Genomic DNA, 17,712 nt, shown 5'->3' with positions numbered 1-17,712 from the left:
TGGGGGTGTCGGGGCTCCCCGGGCTGAGCGCCCCCCCCCCCCGAAGGAGGCTCGTGCGGGATGGCGGAGGGGGTGCTGGAGGTGGGGGGCGCCCCCCCCGACGCCGAGGAGGACCTCCTCGTCCTCTACTTCGAGAGCCGGCGGCGCTCGGGGGGGGGCCCCGTGCGGAGCTGCCAGCGCCTGGGGCCGCTCTTCCTGCTCACCTTCGAGAGCCCCCAAGGTGAGAGGGTCGGGGCCGGGCTGCTGCTGGGAGGACCTGGTCCAAACTGGGAGCACTGGGCTGGGGTGTGGGGGGACCTGTTCCAAACTGGGAGCACTGGGCTGGGCATTGGAGGACTTGGTCCAAACTGGGAGCACTGGGCTGAGGCGTGAGGGGGCCCTGGTCCAAACTGGGAGCACTGGGTTGGGGTTTGTGGGGGCCTGGTCCAAACTGGGAGCACTGGGTTGGGGTTTGTGGGGGCCTGGTCCAAACTGGGAGCACTGGGTTGGGGTTTGGGGGGGCCTGGTCCAAACTGGGAGCACTGGGTTGGGGTGTGAGGGGGCCCTCGTCCAAACTGGGAGCACTGGGCTGGGCACTGGGGGCCCTGGTCCAAACTGGGAGTGCTGGGTTGGGGTGTGAGGGGGCCCTGGTCCAAACTGGGAGCACTGGTGAGCTGCACCACCAGCCCGAGGTCGGGGCTGTGCGGCGTGGGGCAGGGTGCGGGGCGTGGGTGCTGCCCCCAGCCCCCCAGTGACGCTCGCCCCCCCCAGACGCCCAGGGCGTCCTGGCCCGGGCCCCCCACCGGCTGCAGGGCGCGGAGCTGCGGGTGCGCCCGGCCCCCCCCTGGGACCCAGCCGGGCTCCTGCTGCGGGGCGTCAGCCCCCAGACCCCCCCCGAGCTGCTGGAGCTCTACGTGGAGCGTGTGCTGGAGCGGCCCCCCGGCGCCTACAGCCTGCACCGCGCCGGGGACTGGGCGCTGCTGCGGCTGCACGAGCCGCTCGACGACGACGGTGAGGGCACCGCGAAGGCGGTTTGGGGGCACTGTGGCCGTGCGGGGCTGGCTGCCCCCTCTCCCTGCCCGGAGCCGTGGTGCTGGGGGTGCCGCAGCCCCTGATGCCAGCGGCGGGTGACTGGGAGCACTGGTGGGCGCTGGGAGGGCTGGGCGGGGAGGTGCCGGTGCATGCCCCAGTGCAGCCCCGGCGTCACCACCGCCTCCCCGGCAGCGCTGGCGGCGGTGGAGGAGCGGGTGCGGTGCCGCGGGCTGGAGGGGGCCGCGCTGGCCGTGCAGCGGCTGCCGCAGACCGACAGCGTGCGGGTGCGGGCGCCGGGGCTGCACCGGGACCTGCTGGAGCTCTACTTCGAGAACCGGCGCAGCGGCGGCGGCCGCGTGCGCGCTGTGCGGGTGCTGCCGGGGGGCCAAGTGGCCATCGTCTCCTTCCAAGAGCCCGCAGGTGAGTGGCTGCGTGCCGGCATGGCCTGGGGGGGCCCCGCTTTCCGCTTTGCCCCCTCCTGCAGCTTATCCTGGTTGTCCCATCCCTGTCCCCGCAGCGGGGGTGCGCACGGCCCCCGGCTGCACCACGTCTCTCTCCCGGCAGTGGCGGCACGCGTGCTGCAGCAGCCGCACCAGCTGCAGGGCAGCGAGCTGGCCGTCTCGCCCTACTATGAGTTCCTGGAGCCGGCGGAGGAGCTGGACCCCACGGACGCTGAGCCGCCTGCTCCCGGCCATGAGGAGAGCAGCCCGGAGCCGGCGGAGCTGCCGGCGGAGCCGAGCCCGGCACCCTCAGCAGCCGAGTCCGAGCCACGGCTGCAGACGGTGACGGAGGCGATGGCGCAGGAGCGCCTGGCACTGCCGGCCCCGACGCTGCTCTTCCTGCGCCGCGAGGACGTCCGTGTGCACCTGGGGCAGCTCCTGGCCGGCTGCACCGCACCAGCTGGCTATGCCGTGGCGGAGGACGAGGTGGTGGTGACAGCGCGGAGCCCTGCGGCCGCCCGCGATGCCGCCCGCCTGCTGCAGGACGCCCTCAGCCCCTTCACCGTGGAGCTGTCGGCACGCGAGGCGCTGGCGCTGTGCTCGCCGCGCTGGCACCAGCTGCGCGAGCGGCTGCGGTGCTGCGAGATGCAGCTGGCCCCCGGCACCCGGCGGCTGCAGGGCCTGGCGCTGCGCGGCACGGAGCAGGAGAACCGGCAGCAGCTGCGCGACTTCCTGCGGGACGCGGCGCCCGACGAGACGCTGGTGTCGATGGAGCGGGGCGCGCTGCGCTACCTGCAGCGGCACTACCAGGACCTGCTGGCCAGCATCCCCGAGGTCTCCATGCTGCCGCTGGAAGGCGACGACGTCTCCGGCTTCAGGGTGAGCGTGGGGCCGGTGGGGGGCCGGGGGGTGCTGCCGCGGGCAGGGCTGACCCCGCGGTGCCGTCCCGCAGGTGAGCGGGGAGGCCGGGCGGTGCCAGGCCGCCGCCGAGTTCCTGCAGAGCCTCCTGGGCACCGTCAGCTCGCAGACGGTGACGCTGCACTACCCTGGCGTCGCCCGCTTCCTGCTGGACGAGGGTGGGCAGAGCATCCTGCGCCAGCTGGAGAGCCGCTTCCAGTGCGTCCTTGAGCTGGGTGATGTCCAGTGGAGCCCCCCGGACCCCCAGGTACAGCCGGTGCTGGCTCTGCTGCCGCCCGGGGAGGCCGGGAGGAGGGTGCCAGCGGCACCGGCTCTGTGCTGCCTGCGTGTGCAGCGCCTCCCATCCATCCCCACAGCTGGAGCTGGCGGAGCTGCTCCCCCCGAGCTGCCGCCGGCAGCCGCTGCCCACCACGCTCGGCGCCAAGCACCCGGAGTTGCCCGACGGCGCTGTGGGAGACAGCGTGCCCCCCGACATCGGTGAGTGGGGTGCAGGGGGGTGCTGGGGGCGTGGTGACCCCCGGGTCAGGTCTGGCTGACGCCGACTTCTCCTCGCAGAGGAGATCAAGGCGCTGCTGGCAGCACTGCGCACCGACGGCGCCCACGAGGATGGGGAGGGCAGAGGCTCCCCCCTGCCCACCCTGCATGAGGCAGCTCTGGAGCAGCTCGAGGGCGGCTTTGGCAAAGAGTGGGACCCCAGCGATGTGCTCAAGCCCCTTGGCAAGGATCAGGAGCTCTGGGAGATGTCTGACAGCTATGGCAGCGAGGACATGCTCCTGGGCGAGCTGGAGGGCCAGGCAGAGGAAGAGGAGGCGCAGATGCTGCTGGCCATCCAGCGGTCCTTGGACAGCACGTGGAACAAGGATGAGGAGCTGGAGCGTGCCACCGCGCTGTCCCTGCACTCCTTCCAGGAGGAGCAGCGGGCTGGCCCCGGCCCCGCCTCGGAAGAGGAGGATGCTGGCCTCCTGGCCGCGCTGGAGGCCTCGCTGGAGGAGGCCCTGCCGGCAGCCGACACGGCGCGGGTGACGCTGTACGCCTCCTTCGAGCAGGACGTGAGCGCGCTGCCCCGGCAGCTGGAGCAGGCTCTGGAGGCTCGGCTGCGCACGGAGCAGGTGGAGAGCGCGGGGCTGCGGGCGCTGCCGGCCGGCTGCCGCCGCTGCCTGGCCCTGCTGCAGCGCCGGCACGCCGTGCGCCTCTGCCTGCGTGACTCCACGGCCACGCTGCGCGGCTTCGCCAGCTACACCGCCGCTGCCGCCCGCGACCTCGCCGTCCTGCTGCAGCGGCTGAGGCCGGCAGAGCGCGGCCCCCCCGGGGCGGCGGCGCGCTGGGTGCGCTGGGACCCCACGGGCACGGCCGTGCCCTACGAGCCCGCCACCGCCGCGCTGCTGGAGGCGGCTTGGCAGCGCCGCGAGAGGCATCTGGACGTGCTGCTGGACGGGCGGCCTGTCATCGTCGACCTGGAGCAGATGGAGGAGTACGACATCAGCACTGCCTCTGCCCTGCCCATCTCGCGCAGCGAGCCCCCCAGCGAGAGCGCCTGGCACCTGCTCGGTGCGTGCCGCGGAGGGACGGGGGTCCCGCACCGCCACGGGCTGCCCCCCCCTCACCGGTGCCACGTCTGTTCCGCAGGGCCGGAGGCGTCGGGGCTGGACGAGGAGGTGAGGCTGATGCCGCTGGCCGAGGACTCGGAGGAGTTCGGGGACACCGTGCAGCTCTTCTACGCCACCCTGGAGGAGCTGTACAACAAGATCCACATCGTGAAGGTGGGGTCCCCGCGGGGTGGCGCGGGGCTGGGGTCCGGAGCAGGGTCCTGGTGGGGGTCCCGGGGGGTTGGAGCCACAGGGCCTGAACGCTGCACGCTGTCGGCAGGTGGAGAGGCTGATCCACCCGCTGCTCTACAAGCAGTACCAGCTGAAGAAGGCCAGCATGGAGAAGGCGTGCCAGAGCCGGGCCGTGGAGCGGGTCCTCTTCCACGGCACCACGGAGCAGTCCAGCCGCGAGATCTGCCTGCACGGCTTCAACCGCAGCTTCTGCGGCAAGAACGGTGAGCACGGGGTGGGGGGGAGGACCGCGGGCGCAGCACCGTGCGCCGGTGTCGGGCGCCGGCCCCGTGCCCCCGGCGGCGCCGGCTGACCCCTCTGCCGCAGCTGCTCTCTACGGGCTCGGCGTGTACTTCGCGGCCAAGGCGGCCGTGTCGGCGCAGGAGCAGTACTCGCCCTGCGGCACGGACGGCAACAAGTACATCTTCGTGGCCAAGGCGCTGACGGGGGACTACACGCTGGGCAGCCGGGACATGCGGGCACCTCCGCTGCGGGAGGCGGCGGGCGCCCCGCGGCGCTACGACAGCGTCGTGGACAACCTGTCCGAGCCCAGCATCTTCGTCATCTTCAACGACACGCAGGCCTACCCCCAGTACCTCATCACCTGCCGCCGCTCCAAGCTGGGGGCCTGAGCCCGGCGGCCCCCCGGGACTGGCTGCGGGGGGGTCCCAGCGGGGGTCGGGGACGTGGGGATGGCCCCGGGCTGGCCTCAGGGGGCAGGGACGGATGCGGGGCGCGGGGACGCGGGTGCAGCGTGTACAGGATTTGGAATAAAGACCGGACGGCTCCTTGTGCGCTGAGAGTGGGGGGGCCGGGGGGCTCACCCGGCCCTTTGGGGGTGTGGGGCTGGCAGGAACGTGGGGGGCCCTGCTGGGGTGGGGGGCGACCGGGGGGTCCCCCCTCACCTGTCTGCGTCTGTGGGTTGGGGGGGGGCGGAGGTGCCACCCCTAGGGTGGGCTCCGTGGGGGGGCCGGGGGGCCCGAGCCCGTGGGGATGGAGCTGGGTGGCCCCGGGCCCTGGTGCCACCCGTGGCGCTGGTGCCGCGCGAGGCCACACGGTGGCAGCAGCCGCGAGGGGACGGCCCCGCGCGTGGGCATGGGGGGGGCGTCCCGGGGCTCGGCAACCCCCGGTGCCAGGGACCGGGCGGGGGCGCGGGGCGGGGGGGGGGCGGGCCCCGGGGCCCCGGGGGGGCCGGGGCCGGGCGGCGCCGCTCGGCGTTTCGCAACCCGGGGGATTTCGGCAGGGTTTTCCGGGGCTTGGCACCGGCAGCTCCGGGGCATCCGGGCTGGGCTGGCCCCGGCCCCGCTCCCCCCTCGCGTGGGGCCCGTGGGGGCCGCGGGCGGATCCGGAGCGGCGGCGCTGCTCGGCCCCGGCACAGCGCCCCGGGGGCTGAGCGGGCAGTGCCTCCGTGCGGGGGGGTTAACCCTGCCTGCGCCCTGCCTGCACCCTGAGCACCCTGAGCACCCTGCCTGCACCCTGCCTGCGCCCTGCCTGCACCCTGCCTGCACCCTGCCTGCACCCTGAGCACCCTGCCTGCACCCTGCCTGCACCCGGCCTGTGTCCTGCCTGTGTCCTGCCTGTGTCCTGCCTGCGCCCTGAGCACCCTGCCTGCACCCTGACTGTGTCCTGAGCACCCTGAGCACCCTGCCTGCACCCTGAGCACCCTGCGTGCACCCTGAGCACCCTGCCTGCACCCTGCCTGTGCCCTGCCTGTACTGCAGCTGCCTGTACTTGCCCCCCCGGCAGGGCCTCGCGGCACCCTGGGGGTCTCAGGGGGGCTCCGCTGCCCACCCCCAGCCCATTGGCAGGGTGCCTGTGGTGAGCACAGCCCCAGGCACTGGGCAGCATGGGTGTCTGCTGGTCTGCGGTGGGGACCCTTGGGGATTGGGGGTCCCTTTGGCTATGGGGCAGGGCCTTCCTCCCCCGTGCCCAGGGGGTGCCACTGAAGGGGCACCGGTCCCCAGAGGCCAGCGCCAGGGGGTCCTGGGGGGGGCTGAATCAGGGCCGGGACTGCCGGGGCCGTGGGTGCTGCTGGAGCTGGCAGGAGCTGGGCTGCGGGCATGGAGCCACTGCCTGGGGACGTATTTGTCCGGGGGGCACCCCTGAGCAGTGCCAGGGGTGGGGACATGGGGGATGTGGGGGACATGGGGGATGTAGGGGACAAAGAGGGTGCAGGGGACAGGGGCATGGGGGGGCTCCTTGCAAGACGTGAGGGATCTGGGGACATGAGCAATGTCGGGGTGCTGGGGCCATGAAGGATACAGGGGACGGGGCTGCGCATTGGAGCAGCCTGCAGACAGTGGGTGCAGGGGACACGGGGGTGGGGGTGAAAGGGGCTGTAGGGGACACGGGCAATGTAGGGGACACGGGGCCATGTGGTGCAGCTGCTGGACACGGGATACAGGGGGTCTGGGGGCCCCAGGGGATGTTGGGGGGGGGCACAGGGGGCATGGCACGGGGCAGGCAGCACAGCCAGGGGATGGCCGCACCGCACCCTCCCGGTGCCAGGATGCAGTCCCATGCAGCCGTGCCACAGGCAGGGTCCCTGTCCCGGGGGGCATTCGGAGGTGGGGGAGCGCAGGGGCCAGGGGAGTGCCTGCAGCTGGGGGATCCCCGACGCGGCCCCCGTGAGGGTTAAGGCTCCGCGGCAGAGCTGGAGGCGTCCCTGCCGGCCGCAGTGAGTCAGCGGGGAGAGGCCGCACATCTGGATCCGTCCTGCAGCAGCCGGACGGGGCCGCGAATTCCCGGGGCTCGCGCATGGCCCCGCCGAGCCCCGGGACGCCGGGGGACCCCGCGTGGCTGTGGGCGCTTTGGGTGCTGGTGTCGGTGCTGGGCCCCCTCTGCCTCTGGGCGCTCTTCGTGCTGCGGTGCCCGCGCCCCCCGGGTAGGACGCATGGGGACACGGTGACACGTGGCGGGAGGCGGCACGGGCACGATGGCCCCACGGGGCCGCCCCCAGCCGACCCCTGGCAGCGCGGGGCCGTGGGATTTTCCTCCCAGCTCCCTGGGGCCGGATTCCAGCTGGGGAGCGGCAGCGGGGGCGAGGGGCACGGCGGCGCCAGGGCGAGCCCCGTTCCCATTGCGCCGATCCTGCGGCAGCCCCTTCCCGTAGGAGCCCCCAGCTTTTGGCCCTCCCTGTCTCTGCAGGGTGAGCGGCACTGGGGGACTGCCGACCCCCCACCCCACCCCATGGGACCCCGCGGTGTGGGCAGGGGGAGGGCGGCTCCCACGCGGGGGCACCTCTGGGTTGTGCTGGGGTGAACCCACGGGGCCGTGCCCACGGCGCGTGCCGGGGACAGGCGGTGGGGCTGTCTGCTTGGGCACGGCACCGCGGGCACAACCGGCAGCGTGAACGAGAGCGTGCCCGTGCCGCCAGCGCCGGGACCTGGCACCGGCTCCTCCTGGGCACGACCCAGGGCAGGCGTCGCATCCGCACGTGGAAGCGCTGCCAGTGCCCAGCTCCGGCCGGGCAGGGCGGGTGCCGGGATCCGGGGCGGGGAGCGGCGCTGGGGCACTCCTCACGTGCCAGCACCGAGCCGCTCGCTCCCGCTTTGCTCCTGCAGGGAAGCAGTTGGGAAGCGCGACGCCGCCGGCAGCCTCGCAGGTAGGAGCCCGGCCCCGGGGTGCCAAAATGCAGCTGGGCTGGGGGCTCCACACCCCGTCCCGCGTGGGGCTGGGGGCCCCCTTCCAGCCCCGCTGTGCCCCATGGGGCCCCGCCGGCCGTGGGCCTTGAGCGGGGGGAGCCTGGTGCTGCTGGTGCCAAGCGTGAGGGACCTTTGTCCCGAGGGGCCCGCGGGGCTGAGCGCGGTGCTGAATGAGGCCCTTTGTCCGTGCTCTCGGCGAGGGAATCGCCCCCTTCTCCCCTGCCGGGTGCCGCACGTAATCACGGCCGGAGCGCCCGTGCCCTGCCCGGCACAGGGGGAGGCCATGGGCAGGCAGCGGGACGGGCGGGTGCCGTGCCGTGCCGCGCAGTGCCGTGGGGCTGTGTCCCCGTCAGCAGCGGGGGCGCACGTGCCAAGAGCTTTGCCTTGCAGCGGGGCCGCGGGAGGGGCCCGAAGCAGCGCCCGGAGCCTGCTGGGGGACAGCAGCCGGCGGGGACCAGGACGAGGACGAGGACGGGCAGCAGCCACCGGACACACACAGCGGTAGGGAGCTGGGGGGGGGACATGGGGGTGGCCCTGGGGTCCCCTAACCCCAATGGTGCTGGCAGCGCCATGGGGCTGGGCGGGGGCTGGAATGCGCTGTGCCACCACTGGGCAGGCACGTGGGGCTGGGGGGTACTGGGGGCACTGGGAAGGGCTGGGAGGGGCAGGGAATGTGCCTGGGGGCTGGGGAGAGGGCGTCTGCTGGGGGGGGGGGGAAGACTGTGCGTGCACAAGCACATGGGTGTGCCTTGTACACCTGGTGGGTGCATGCGTGTGTGTGCACACCTGCATCTGTGTGTGCCTGCGTGCTGCAACCAGCGAGGCTCAGTGTGTGCGTTTGTGCGTGTGTGTGCGTGTGTGTACGTGTGTGTATGTCTGTGCACATGTGTTTGCATACGTGTGTGCATGCGTGTACATGTGTCGGTGCACATGCATGTACATGTGTTTTTGCATGCATGTGTGCATGTGCATGAGTGTGCATGCATGTGTGGGTGTGCATGTGTGGGTGTGCATGTGTGGGTGTGCATGCGTGTACACAGTCACTGCATGCACGTGGGTGTGCCTGGTGCAGACGGACGTGCCGGCAGTGTCCGTGTGGACGCTCGCTGCCTGCGTGCTGCTGGTGCCCACGGAGCTCGGGTGCGCTGCGGACGCCTGGGCCCCGCGGCCCCGCTCTGCGTGCCTGCAGCGTCGCCCTCGCCCGGCGCCACCCCAGTCCCGGCACAGTGCCAGCTCCGGGGCCTCGCCGGCTGCCAGCGCCTCGCCCCTGCCCGCTGCCTCCTGTGGCGGCGCCGAGCTCCATCCCGGCCGCGGGGCCACGGGCGGAGCGGAGGCAGCGGAGCAGAGGCCGGGCTCCTCTCCCTCTGCAGCACGCCGGGGCCTGTGCCGGGGCTCCTGGTGTTGCCCCTGTGCCGCCAGCCCGGCTCACGCGGTGCCAGGACGCGGCGGCACCGCCTGCCCGTGCTCCCACCGGCCCGGCCTCCTGCAAGGCCGCGCAGCCGTGGCACCTCGCCGTGCTCTGTGGCCGTGGCTGGGCACGGAGCCCGGGGCTGCTGTGGGGACAGGGCCCACACCCCCACCGCGCTGCGCCACCGCCGCCTGCGGTCACCCCAGCAGTGCCCCGGTGCCGCTGGGGCCTTCCTGCGGAGGCCGGGTGTGCCGGGGCGCTCAGCTCCGGTGCCACCGCGGCGTAAACAGGCCCGGAGCCAACAGAGGCTGCGCCAGGCAGGAGAGGAACTGGGTCATGTGAAGGCTGATGCCGCCCGCGCGGGGATGGTGGCACCGGTGGCACGGGTGGCAGGGCGCGCTGCTCGGCCCGGCCGCGGTGGCACCCGGTAACGGGGCGCGGGAGGCAGCGGGGCGCGGGACGGCGGGTGCAGGGCTGGTGCCCGGGGCTGCCGCGGGTGGTGCGGCCCCGGCCCTGCGGCTCCAGCTCTTGGGTACCCCGGTACCCGGTGTCCGTGTCCCCGGCACCCGGTGCCCCCGTCCCCGGTGCCCGGTGCCCCCGTGCCCTGCCCCGCGGTGCCCGGTGCCGCCGGTGCGGTGCCCCCGTCCCGGCCGTGCCGCAGCTCGGTGCGGGTCGGGGCCGCGGGCTGGGGCCGGGACGAGCCCCGGGAGCCCCCAAGGCCGCGCTGCGGGGCGGCACGGAAGGGGTTAAAGGGGACGGGGCCCTTGGGGGGGGGGGGTCGTGGTTAACCCCTGCCGTGCCGGGCGCGCCGCGGGCGGGGGTCGCGGTTACCCCTCACCGCCCCGCACCCCCCGGTCCCCGCTCGCCGCCCGCCGTGCGCGGCCCCGCGGGTGCGGGTGCGGGTGCGGGTGCGAGATAGGGGCGGCCCCGCCCGCCCCCCCCGGCCCCGCCCGCCGCCCGCCCCCGGAGCCGGGCCCCGCCGGAGCGCAGCGCAGCGCAGCGCTGCCGGTGCCGGTGCCGGTGCCGGTGCCCGAGCCCCGCCGGGCCGCAGCCGCCGCCCCCCCCGCCCCGAGATGCCCCCGCGGCGGGCGCGCACCGGGGGTCCCCGCGGCGCTCGGTGAGTGCGGCCGGGCCGGGCCCACGCGCGGTGCCGCCGGCGGGGCCGGGAGCAGCGGGGCCACGGGCGCTCCTCCCCGCGTGGGTCCCGCGTGGGTGCGGGCGGCCCCCGGCCTGGGGGGGCGGCGGGGCTGCGGGGGGGCGGCGGGGGCTGCGGTAAAAAGGGGGGGGCGGCGGGGGTGCAGCGAGCGCGGGGCTGCTGCAGGGGCCGGGCGTGGGGAAGGAGCCGCGGGGAGCGGGGGTGCGGGGCGGGGGGGGGCTGTGCCGCAGGGGCTGCGGGGGGCTGGGCTGCGGGAGGTGCACGGGGGTGCGGGGTGGGGGGCTGGGGGTGGATGGGAGGCAGGGGCTGTGCTGCGGGGGTGTCCCGTGCTGCCCCCCCGTGCCGAGTCCCTGGCGGTGCCGGGGGGGGGCTGCAGCCCCCGCGGGGCTGGGGGTGCGCTGCCGGGCGCAGGAGGGGCCGTGGGCTGCGGCGGAGGCGCAGGGGATGGAGGCTGTGAATCAGCCGTGCCGGGGGTCCCGGGGGGGCCCTTCCGCAGCGTGTGGGCAGCGGCCGGCGGGGGAGAGGCCCCCGAGGGCCCTGTTGCAGGGGGCAGGAGCAGGGGGTTCCCGTGGGGCCGGTGGAGGCGGCGCTGCCGCGCTGTGCATGCGGCCCCTGCTCGGGCGCTGCGGGCACGGGCGTCCCTCCGGGCCTGGGAGCCGCGGGGCTGGGGCTGGGCTCTGCGCTCGCAGGGAGCAGCTTCGCCCGCCGCAGCCCCGAGGGTTCCAAGGCCCGAGGGTGCTCCCAGTGCCTGCTGCCAGCTGCTGTGCTCCGGATCCGGCCCTGAGCCGGCCGCAGCCGCTGGGAACGGTGCGGCAGCAGCGCGGCACTGCCTGGTGCGGCGGGGAGGGCAGGGGGTCCCCATCCCCACACGGCCGGGTGCGGAGGACGGTGCTGCCGTCCCCGTGGTGCTGGTGGTGCCGGGCACCGTACGGGCGGCAGGGCCGCTCCTCCTGGCCTGCTGCTGCAGCCCGGTCCCGGCACGGGGCGATGCGGGCTCCGGTGGAAAAACATTGCCCGAGATCACGTAACCGGTGCTGGCTTCTCGCGGCGCTGCGTGAGGGGGTGGAACTGCAGAGGCGTCCCCGCTGCCGGCAGCCCTGACGTGCGGCCTCGCCTGGCAACCTGCGCCGCGCTCCCCAGGTGCCACGAGGCTGCAGCGGGCCCCGGCAGCAGCTCCTGGTGGCCCCAGGTGCTCCCCGTGGTAGGCCCGGTGCAGCCTCCGCCCTGGTGGCGTCCCCGGTCCCCTCCCGGCCTTGGGGTCTTGGGGTGCATCATGCGTGGGGCTGCGTTTGCTGGGGTGAGGCTGTGGCCGCATCCTGCTCGTGCCTTTCACCAACAGCTCGGTGCTTCGCCCGCAGCGCTCCCTGTGCCCCCAGGTCCCCCATTCCCAGCCCCCTGCCCCATGTGGCAACCCCAGGGGGCTGGCTGCGGTTCCTGGTGGGGGAACCTGAAGCAGCTGCTCCCCGTGCCCCCACCTGGGGGCTGCTCCCTCCTGGCCGCGCCTCCCTCCCGTTTGGCACGGGGCCGGCTGTGGGTTTTGCGGGCGCTGCCGGTGGCAGGTGCGAGCCGGGGCAGTTGGGGCGTGCCCAGAAGCCGTGCCGAGGCCTCGGAGCTGGGAGCGGCGGTGCCAGGGGCTGGTGGCGCTTGGGGGTCCCCCTGCCCTGACCCCGTCCCTCTGCTGCAGGAGCTGAGGCCGGCGGGGTGCCGGCAGCCGGCGGAGATGGCGGAGGAGAGCTCGAGCGGCAGCAGCAGCTCCCCGAGCCCCGGGGACACCCTGCCCTGGAACCTGGCCAAGCACCAGCGCACCAAACGCACCAAGGCGACTGCGGGCAACGGGACGGTGCTGGACCCTGCCGAGCGGGCGGTGATCAGGATCGCAGGTAGGGCCGGCGGCACGGGCGGCACCGTCTCGGGGCAGTGCCCGTGGGGGTCCGGGGAGGGCTCGGCCCCATCGGGGACCCGGTATTGTCGTGGCGGGGTCTGGTCGCGCTGTCCGATGCACCCAGCTGCTCGCAGGGACCGCTGGCGACTGTGGCCGTGCCAGGCTGCGCCGTTGCACACGCGCGTGGTGGTTGTGCCCAGCATGGGGCAAGCCCCTGTGGTCGGTGCCAGGAGGCCTGGCTGTGCCGCAGCATGCGGCGGTGCCACGGGGCGATGCCGCGGGGTGTCTGGGGGCGATGCCGCGGGAGGTTCCGGCAGAGCCCCGAGGATGGTTAGGGGAGCGGGGCATCTCCCTTAGAGGGGAGGCTGAGGGAGCTGGGGCTCTGTAGGGTGGGGAAGAGGAGTCCGAGGGGTGACCTCGTTAACGTTTATAAATACGTAAAGGGTGAGCGTCAGGAGGACGGAGCCAGGCTCTTCTCGGTGACACCCGATGACAGGACAAGGGGCAGTGGGTGCAAGCTGGAACACAGGAGGTGCAGCTTAAATATGAGATGAAACTTTTTTACGGTGAGGGTGACAGAACATGGAACAGGCTGCCCAGGGGGTTGTGGGGTCTGCTCCTCTTCGCCTGGACGCGATCCTGCGTGACCTGACCCAGGTGTTCCTGCTCCGGCAGGGGGATGGGACCGGCTGATCTTCCAGGGTCCCTTCCAGTCCCTGACGTTCGGTGACTCTCTGTGGTACCGCTGACACCGGCAGCACCGGGCTGGGGAGCAGGGGGACGATGCCGTGGCTCGGAGCTGCGCCGTGCCGTACCGCAGGCACTGCGGCCCCTGCGCCCTGTCGGGGTGGCCGAGCTGTGCCACGTCCCCTGTGCCACGACAGCGTGTCGCGGTGGCCGTCCCATGCTGTTGCTGTGGCCATGTCGTGTCACGGTGACCGTGCTGTGCCCCCTGTGCCGTGCTGTCACGGTGGCCGTGCTGCATTGTGCTGGTTTTGCCATGCCCCACTTGCTGTGTCACAGTGACCATGCCGTGCCCCCTGTGCCATGCTGTTGTTGTGACCGTGCGGTGCCCCCCGTGCCGTGCTGTCACGGTGGCCGTGCTGTGCCCCATGTGCCGTGCTGTCACAGTGACTGTGCCGTGCCCACCGTGCTGTGTCAGTGAGCACACCGTGCCCCCCGCGTCGTGCTGTTGGTGTGGCCATGCCATGCCACCCGTGCTGTGCTGTCACGGTGGCCGTGCCGTGCCCCGTGTGCCATGTCACAGTGTCGCCGTGGCTGTGCTATGCCCCCTGTGCCCTGCTGTTGGTGTGGCCGTGTCGTGTTGCAGTGGTTGTGCCGTGCCCCCCGTGGTGTGTCACAGTGAGCACACCGTGCCCCCCGTGCCGTGCTGTTGGTGTGGCCGTGCTGTGCCTCCTGTGCCGTGCTGTCACGGTGGTTGTGCCGTGTTGTGGTGGTTGTGCCATGCCCCCTGTGCTGTGTCACGGTGACCATGCCATGCCCCCCATGCCGTGCTGTTGTGGCCGTGCCATGCACCCTGTGCCACGTCGCAGTGTCGTGGTGGCCGTGCCGTGCCCCCCGTGCTGTGTCACGGTGACTGCGCTGTGCCCGCCGTGCCGTGCTGTCACTGTGGCCGTGCTGTGCCCCCTGTGCCATGTCAGTGTCGAGGTGGCTGTGCCGTGCCCCCATGCCGTGCTGTTGCTGTGGCCGTGCTGTCACAGTGACTGTGCCGTGCCCCCCGTGCTGTGTCACGGTGACCGTGCTGTGCCCCCCGTGCCCTGCTGTTGTTGTGGCTGTGCCGTGCCCCCTGTGCCGTGCTGTCACGGTGGCTGTGCCGTGCCCCGTGTGCCATGTCACAGTGTCGCCGCAGCTGTGCTGTGCCCCCTGTGCCCTGCTGTTGTTGTGGCCATGTTGTGTTGCAGTGGTTGTGCCGTGCCCCCCGTGGTGTGTCACAGTGAGCACACCGTGCCCCCCGTGCCGTGCTGTTGTTGTGGCCATGTTGTGTTGCAGGGGTTGTGCCGTGCCCCCCATGGTGTGTCAGTGAGCACACCGTGCCCCCCATGCCATGCTTTTGGTGTGGCCGTGCCGTGTGGCGGTGGTCATGCCGTGCCCCCCGTGCTGTGCTGTCACAGTGACTGTGCCGTGCCCGCCGTGCTGTGTCAGTGAGCACACCGTGCCCCCCGTGCCGTGCTGCTGTTGTGGCCATGTCGTGTTGCAGTGGTTGTGCCGTGCCCCCCGTGCCGTGCTGTCGGTGTGGCTGGGCCGTGCCCCCCACGTTGCGGTGGCCGTGTTGCCTGCCCCCCGCACACCGTGTCCGTGGTGTCCCCGTGCAGGGGCTGCTGCCGGGGCAGGAGGTGGCTGCCGCTGCTCCGGGGCTGCGTGCGCCGGCCGGGAGCCCTCCGCTGCCCCGCTGCTGGGCGCCTGGGGACAGCGCTGGGGACACCCGGGCGGGGCGCGTGTGGCCGGGCCCGGCTGTCCCCGTCCCCGTCCCTCGGGGACACCCAGGCCCCTCTGGCGGCCGCGTCCCGGTCCCCGGGCCCTGCAGTGTCCCCGGCCGCCGTCAGAGGGCCCCCGGGGCCGGGCTGCGGGGGGGGCTGGGGGGGGGAGCCCGGCACCGAGACCCTCGGCGGGGGGCGCGGGCCCAGGCGGCGCCTCCGTGTCCCGGCCCCGCGGCTGCTGGGGACACCCCGGGGACACCCCGGGGACCTCGCTCCGTGGTGCCCCCCCCGGGGGGGGCCGTCCCCGTGCCCTCGCTGCTGGCACCGCAGCCCCGTGCCCCCACGGCCGTGGCGAAGCGGGCCCCGTGCCCCCCCCTTGTGCCGGGGGGGCCGCTCCTGGTGGGCGCCGTGTCCCTGCCGGGGGCCCCGTCCCTGTGGCTGGGGGGGGCGCACACACACCCGGGGGGGCTCGTGCCCCCCCGCACCCCCCGCCGGGGGCCCCGCGCCCTGCCAGCTATGGGCCCGCATTGTTTCCGCCGCCCGTCCTCCTCCCCGATTTAGCAGCCGCCCCCCCGCTGCCCCCCCCCCGGCCTCGGCCCCACGGCCTCGGGGCTGAGCCCGGCACCGCCGCCGCGCTGGGGTCCCCGCTGCTGACGGGGTCCCGGGGGGGCAATCCTCGGGGGGGGTCCCGGGGTCCTGGCCCCCCCAGGACCCCCCATTTGGGGGCTGCGGGGCTCTGCCAGGGCTCCGCGTTGGGGGTCCAAGGGTCCTGCTGGGGGGGCAGAGCCAGACCCCAGGAGCTGGGTGCGGGGGGGCCGTGGGGTGCTGTGGGGTGCTGTGGGGTGCTGTGGGGTGCCGGGGACGCGGCGGCGGCGGCGGTGACGCTGCGGTGCTGAGTCACGGGGTGGGGCGGCGGCGGGGGGGCCGGGCTGGGCCATCCGGCACCGGGCGTGCATGGGGCTGGTGGGGGCCGGGGGGGGCGTGGGCACGCGTGGGGCAGGCGTGCACGTGCAGCGCCCGGGGCAGGGCCATGCGCACACCGTGAGAGAGCAGCGGTGCCCCCCCCCAGCCCTGCTCCCCCCCCCCCCCAGGGAGGCACCCCTACGTGCTCTGTGGGGCCCCCGTTAGTGCCCAGGGCCCCCCCCAGTGCCCAGTGCCCCCTATTAGTTCCCATTGCCCCCCATCAGCCCCCCATCAGTGCTCAGTGCCCCCCATCAGCCCTGCCCAGTGCCCCCCATTAGTTCCCAGTGCTCCCCAGTGGTGTCCAGTGCCCCCCATCAGCCCCCCCAACCAGTGCCCAGTGCCCCCCACTGGTGCCCAGTTCCCCCCAGCAGCACCAAGCCCCCCCGGCTCTCAGTGCCCCCATTGTCCCCCATTGCTGCCCCCCCCCCCGTTCCTGGCCCTGTCCCCCCCCCCCCCCCTCCCCTTGGCCTCCTCTGCCTTTAGGGCCGGTGCCACTCGTGGGGGTGTCCCTGTGCCGGCCAGGGCCCGATCCTGCACCCGCCGGTGGCTCTGTGCTCCCCGCGGGTGTCTGGTGGTGCTGGGCACCCCTTGGGCCCCTGTCACCCCCTGTCACCGGCATCCCCAGCCCCGTCCTGCCCCTTGTCACCTGTGTTCTGTGTCCTGTCCCTTGTCACCTACATCCCTGTCCCATCCCTTGTCGCCTGTGACCCCTGTCTGGTGCTGTCCCTTGTCCCCTGTCCCCCCTGTCCTGTCCCTTGTCCCCTGTCCCCCTGGCCCCCTTCTGTCCCCATGTCCTGTCCCTTGTCACCTACACCCCCAGACCCACACCACTCCTTGTCACCTGTGCCCACCCTGTCCCTTCCCACCCGTGTCCTCTGTCCCATCCTTTGTCACCTGCACCCCGGCTCCTGTGCATCCTTCGTCACCTCCGCCCCCAGCCCCATCCTGTCCCTTGTCACCCCCCAGCCCCATCCTGTCCCTCCTCACCGTGTCCCAGCCTTTGTCACCTGTGGCCCCGTCCCCTGCTGTCCTTTGTCACCTGCACCCCCTGCCCCACACCATCCCCTGTCACCTGTGCTCTGTGTCCTGTGCCTTGTCCCCCCGTCCTGTCCCTTGCCACCTGTGTTGTCCCCCCAGCCCCATCCTGTCCCCAGGTCCTGTCCCTTGTCACCTCCACCCTCAGCCCCACACCATCCCTTGTCCCCCCATCCTGTTCCGTGTCCCCCTGTCCTGTCCCCCCATCCTGTCCCTCTCACCTGTGTCCTGTCCCCGGTCCCCCCAGCCCCATTCTGTCCCTGTGTCCTGTCCCTCGTCACCTGCACCCCCAGCCCCCCACCATCCCTTGTCCGTTGTCCCCCCGTCCTGTCCCTTGTCCCCCTGTCCCTCCCTTGCCCCCCGTCCTGTCCCTCACCCCCCATCCTGTCCCTCCCTTGTCCCCCCATCCTATCCCCCCGTCCTGTCCTGTGTCCCCCCGTCCCGTCCCGTGTCCCCCGTCCCGTCCCTCTCACCTGCCCCGTCCCCCGTCCCCCGTCCCCCGTCCCCTGTCCCCCAGCCCCACCCTGTCCCGGTCCCGTCCCCTGTCGCCCCCCCCCGCCCCCCCTCGCCCCCCGCCCCTCCCGCCCCCTGCCCCCGCCCCGCGCCCCGCCCCCCGCCGCCGCTCCGCCGCCCCCCGCCCCCCCCGTGTCCGCTTCCCTTAAGGCCGGGCCGGGCCGGGCCGGGCCGCGCGGGGCTCCCGCGGCTCCCACGGCTCCCACGCGGCGCGGCCACGCGGCTGCGCCCCCCCCCGCCGCCCCCGGCCCGGCCATGGCCACGTACGAGCTGGGCAGCCTGCCCCCCAACCCCGAGGAGCAGGACTTCATCCAGGCCTACGAGGACGTGCGGGAGCGCTACAAAGGTAGCGCCGGGCCCCACGGGTGTTCCGCGTGGGGGGCCGGGGCGCGCCGAGCAGGGGCCGCCGTGGGGCTGAGCGCCGGGGCAGAGCTGCGGGAGGGGGGGGGGAGGGGAGGGGGGGCTGTGCCCCCACGCGGAGCCCCGC

General features: G+C 74.0%; 2 protein-coding genes across 8 annotated transcripts in view; both read left to right on the top strand.

The window, feature by feature from the left end:
• Positions 1-6: 6 nt before the first annotated feature.
• On the top strand, positions 7-4,978 carry PARP10 (poly(ADP-ribose) polymerase family member 10). Its single transcript, XM_083824195.1, has 10 exons — positions 7-220; positions 751-990; positions 1,204-1,431; positions 1,576-2,330; positions 2,404-2,616; positions 2,726-2,846; positions 2,925-3,917; positions 3,996-4,129; positions 4,236-4,410; positions 4,514-4,978. Exons 1-10 carry the CDS (start codon positions 61-63, stop codon positions 4,816-4,818), a joined length of 3,324 nt encoding a protein of 1,107 aa, XP_083680321.1. The 5' UTR covers positions 7-60; the 3' UTR covers positions 4,819-4,978.
• A 1,898-nt stretch (positions 4,979-6,876) lies between these two features.
• The window catches only part of PLEC (plectin), a 55,582-nt gene continuing 44,746 nt past the window's right edge, over positions 6,877-17,712 (top strand). For 2 of the 7 annotated variants that reach the window (XM_083823296.1, XM_083823295.1), the window contains exons 1-4: positions 6,877-7,070; positions 7,750-7,790; positions 8,221-8,331; positions 12,079-12,274. In XM_083823296.1, the coding sequence (XP_083679422.1) occupies positions 6,944-7,070; positions 7,750-7,790; positions 8,221-8,331; positions 12,079-12,274 (475 nt within the window). In that variant the 5' untranslated portion in view covers positions 6,877-6,943. Of the gene's footprint in view, positions 7,071-7,749; positions 7,791-8,220; positions 8,332-9,536; positions 9,666-10,207; positions 10,356-12,078; positions 12,275-17,403; positions 17,572-17,712 lie in introns of those variants that run through there. The other 5 variants (XM_083823294.1, XM_083823298.1, XM_083823297.1 and 2 more) reach the window with 5 other exon arrangements.

This window comes from Anser anser (assembly GCF_964211835.1).
Source record: "Anser anser genome assembly, chromosome: 2".
Taxonomy (NCBI): domain Eukaryota; kingdom Metazoa; phylum Chordata; class Aves; order Anseriformes; family Anatidae; genus Anser; species Anser anser.
Note: the sequence above shows the minus strand (reverse complement) of the source record. Positions and strands in the feature narration are given on the sequence as shown.

Bases quoted from the DNA above. Each gene is read 5' to 3' on its own strand.
- PARP10 (XM_083824195.1), top strand. From the start codon at position 61: ATGGCGGAGGGGGTGCTGGAGGTGGGGGGCGCCCCCCCCGACGCCGAG. The intron at 221-750 runs GTGAGAGGGTCG...CGCCCCCCCCAG, and splicing joins CACCTTCGAGAGCCCCCAAG to ACGCCCAGGGCGTCCTGGCC. The intron at 2,847-2,924 runs GTGAGTGGGGTG...TTCTCCTCGCAG, and splicing joins CAGCGTGCCCCCCGACATCG to AGGAGATCAAGGCGCTGCTG.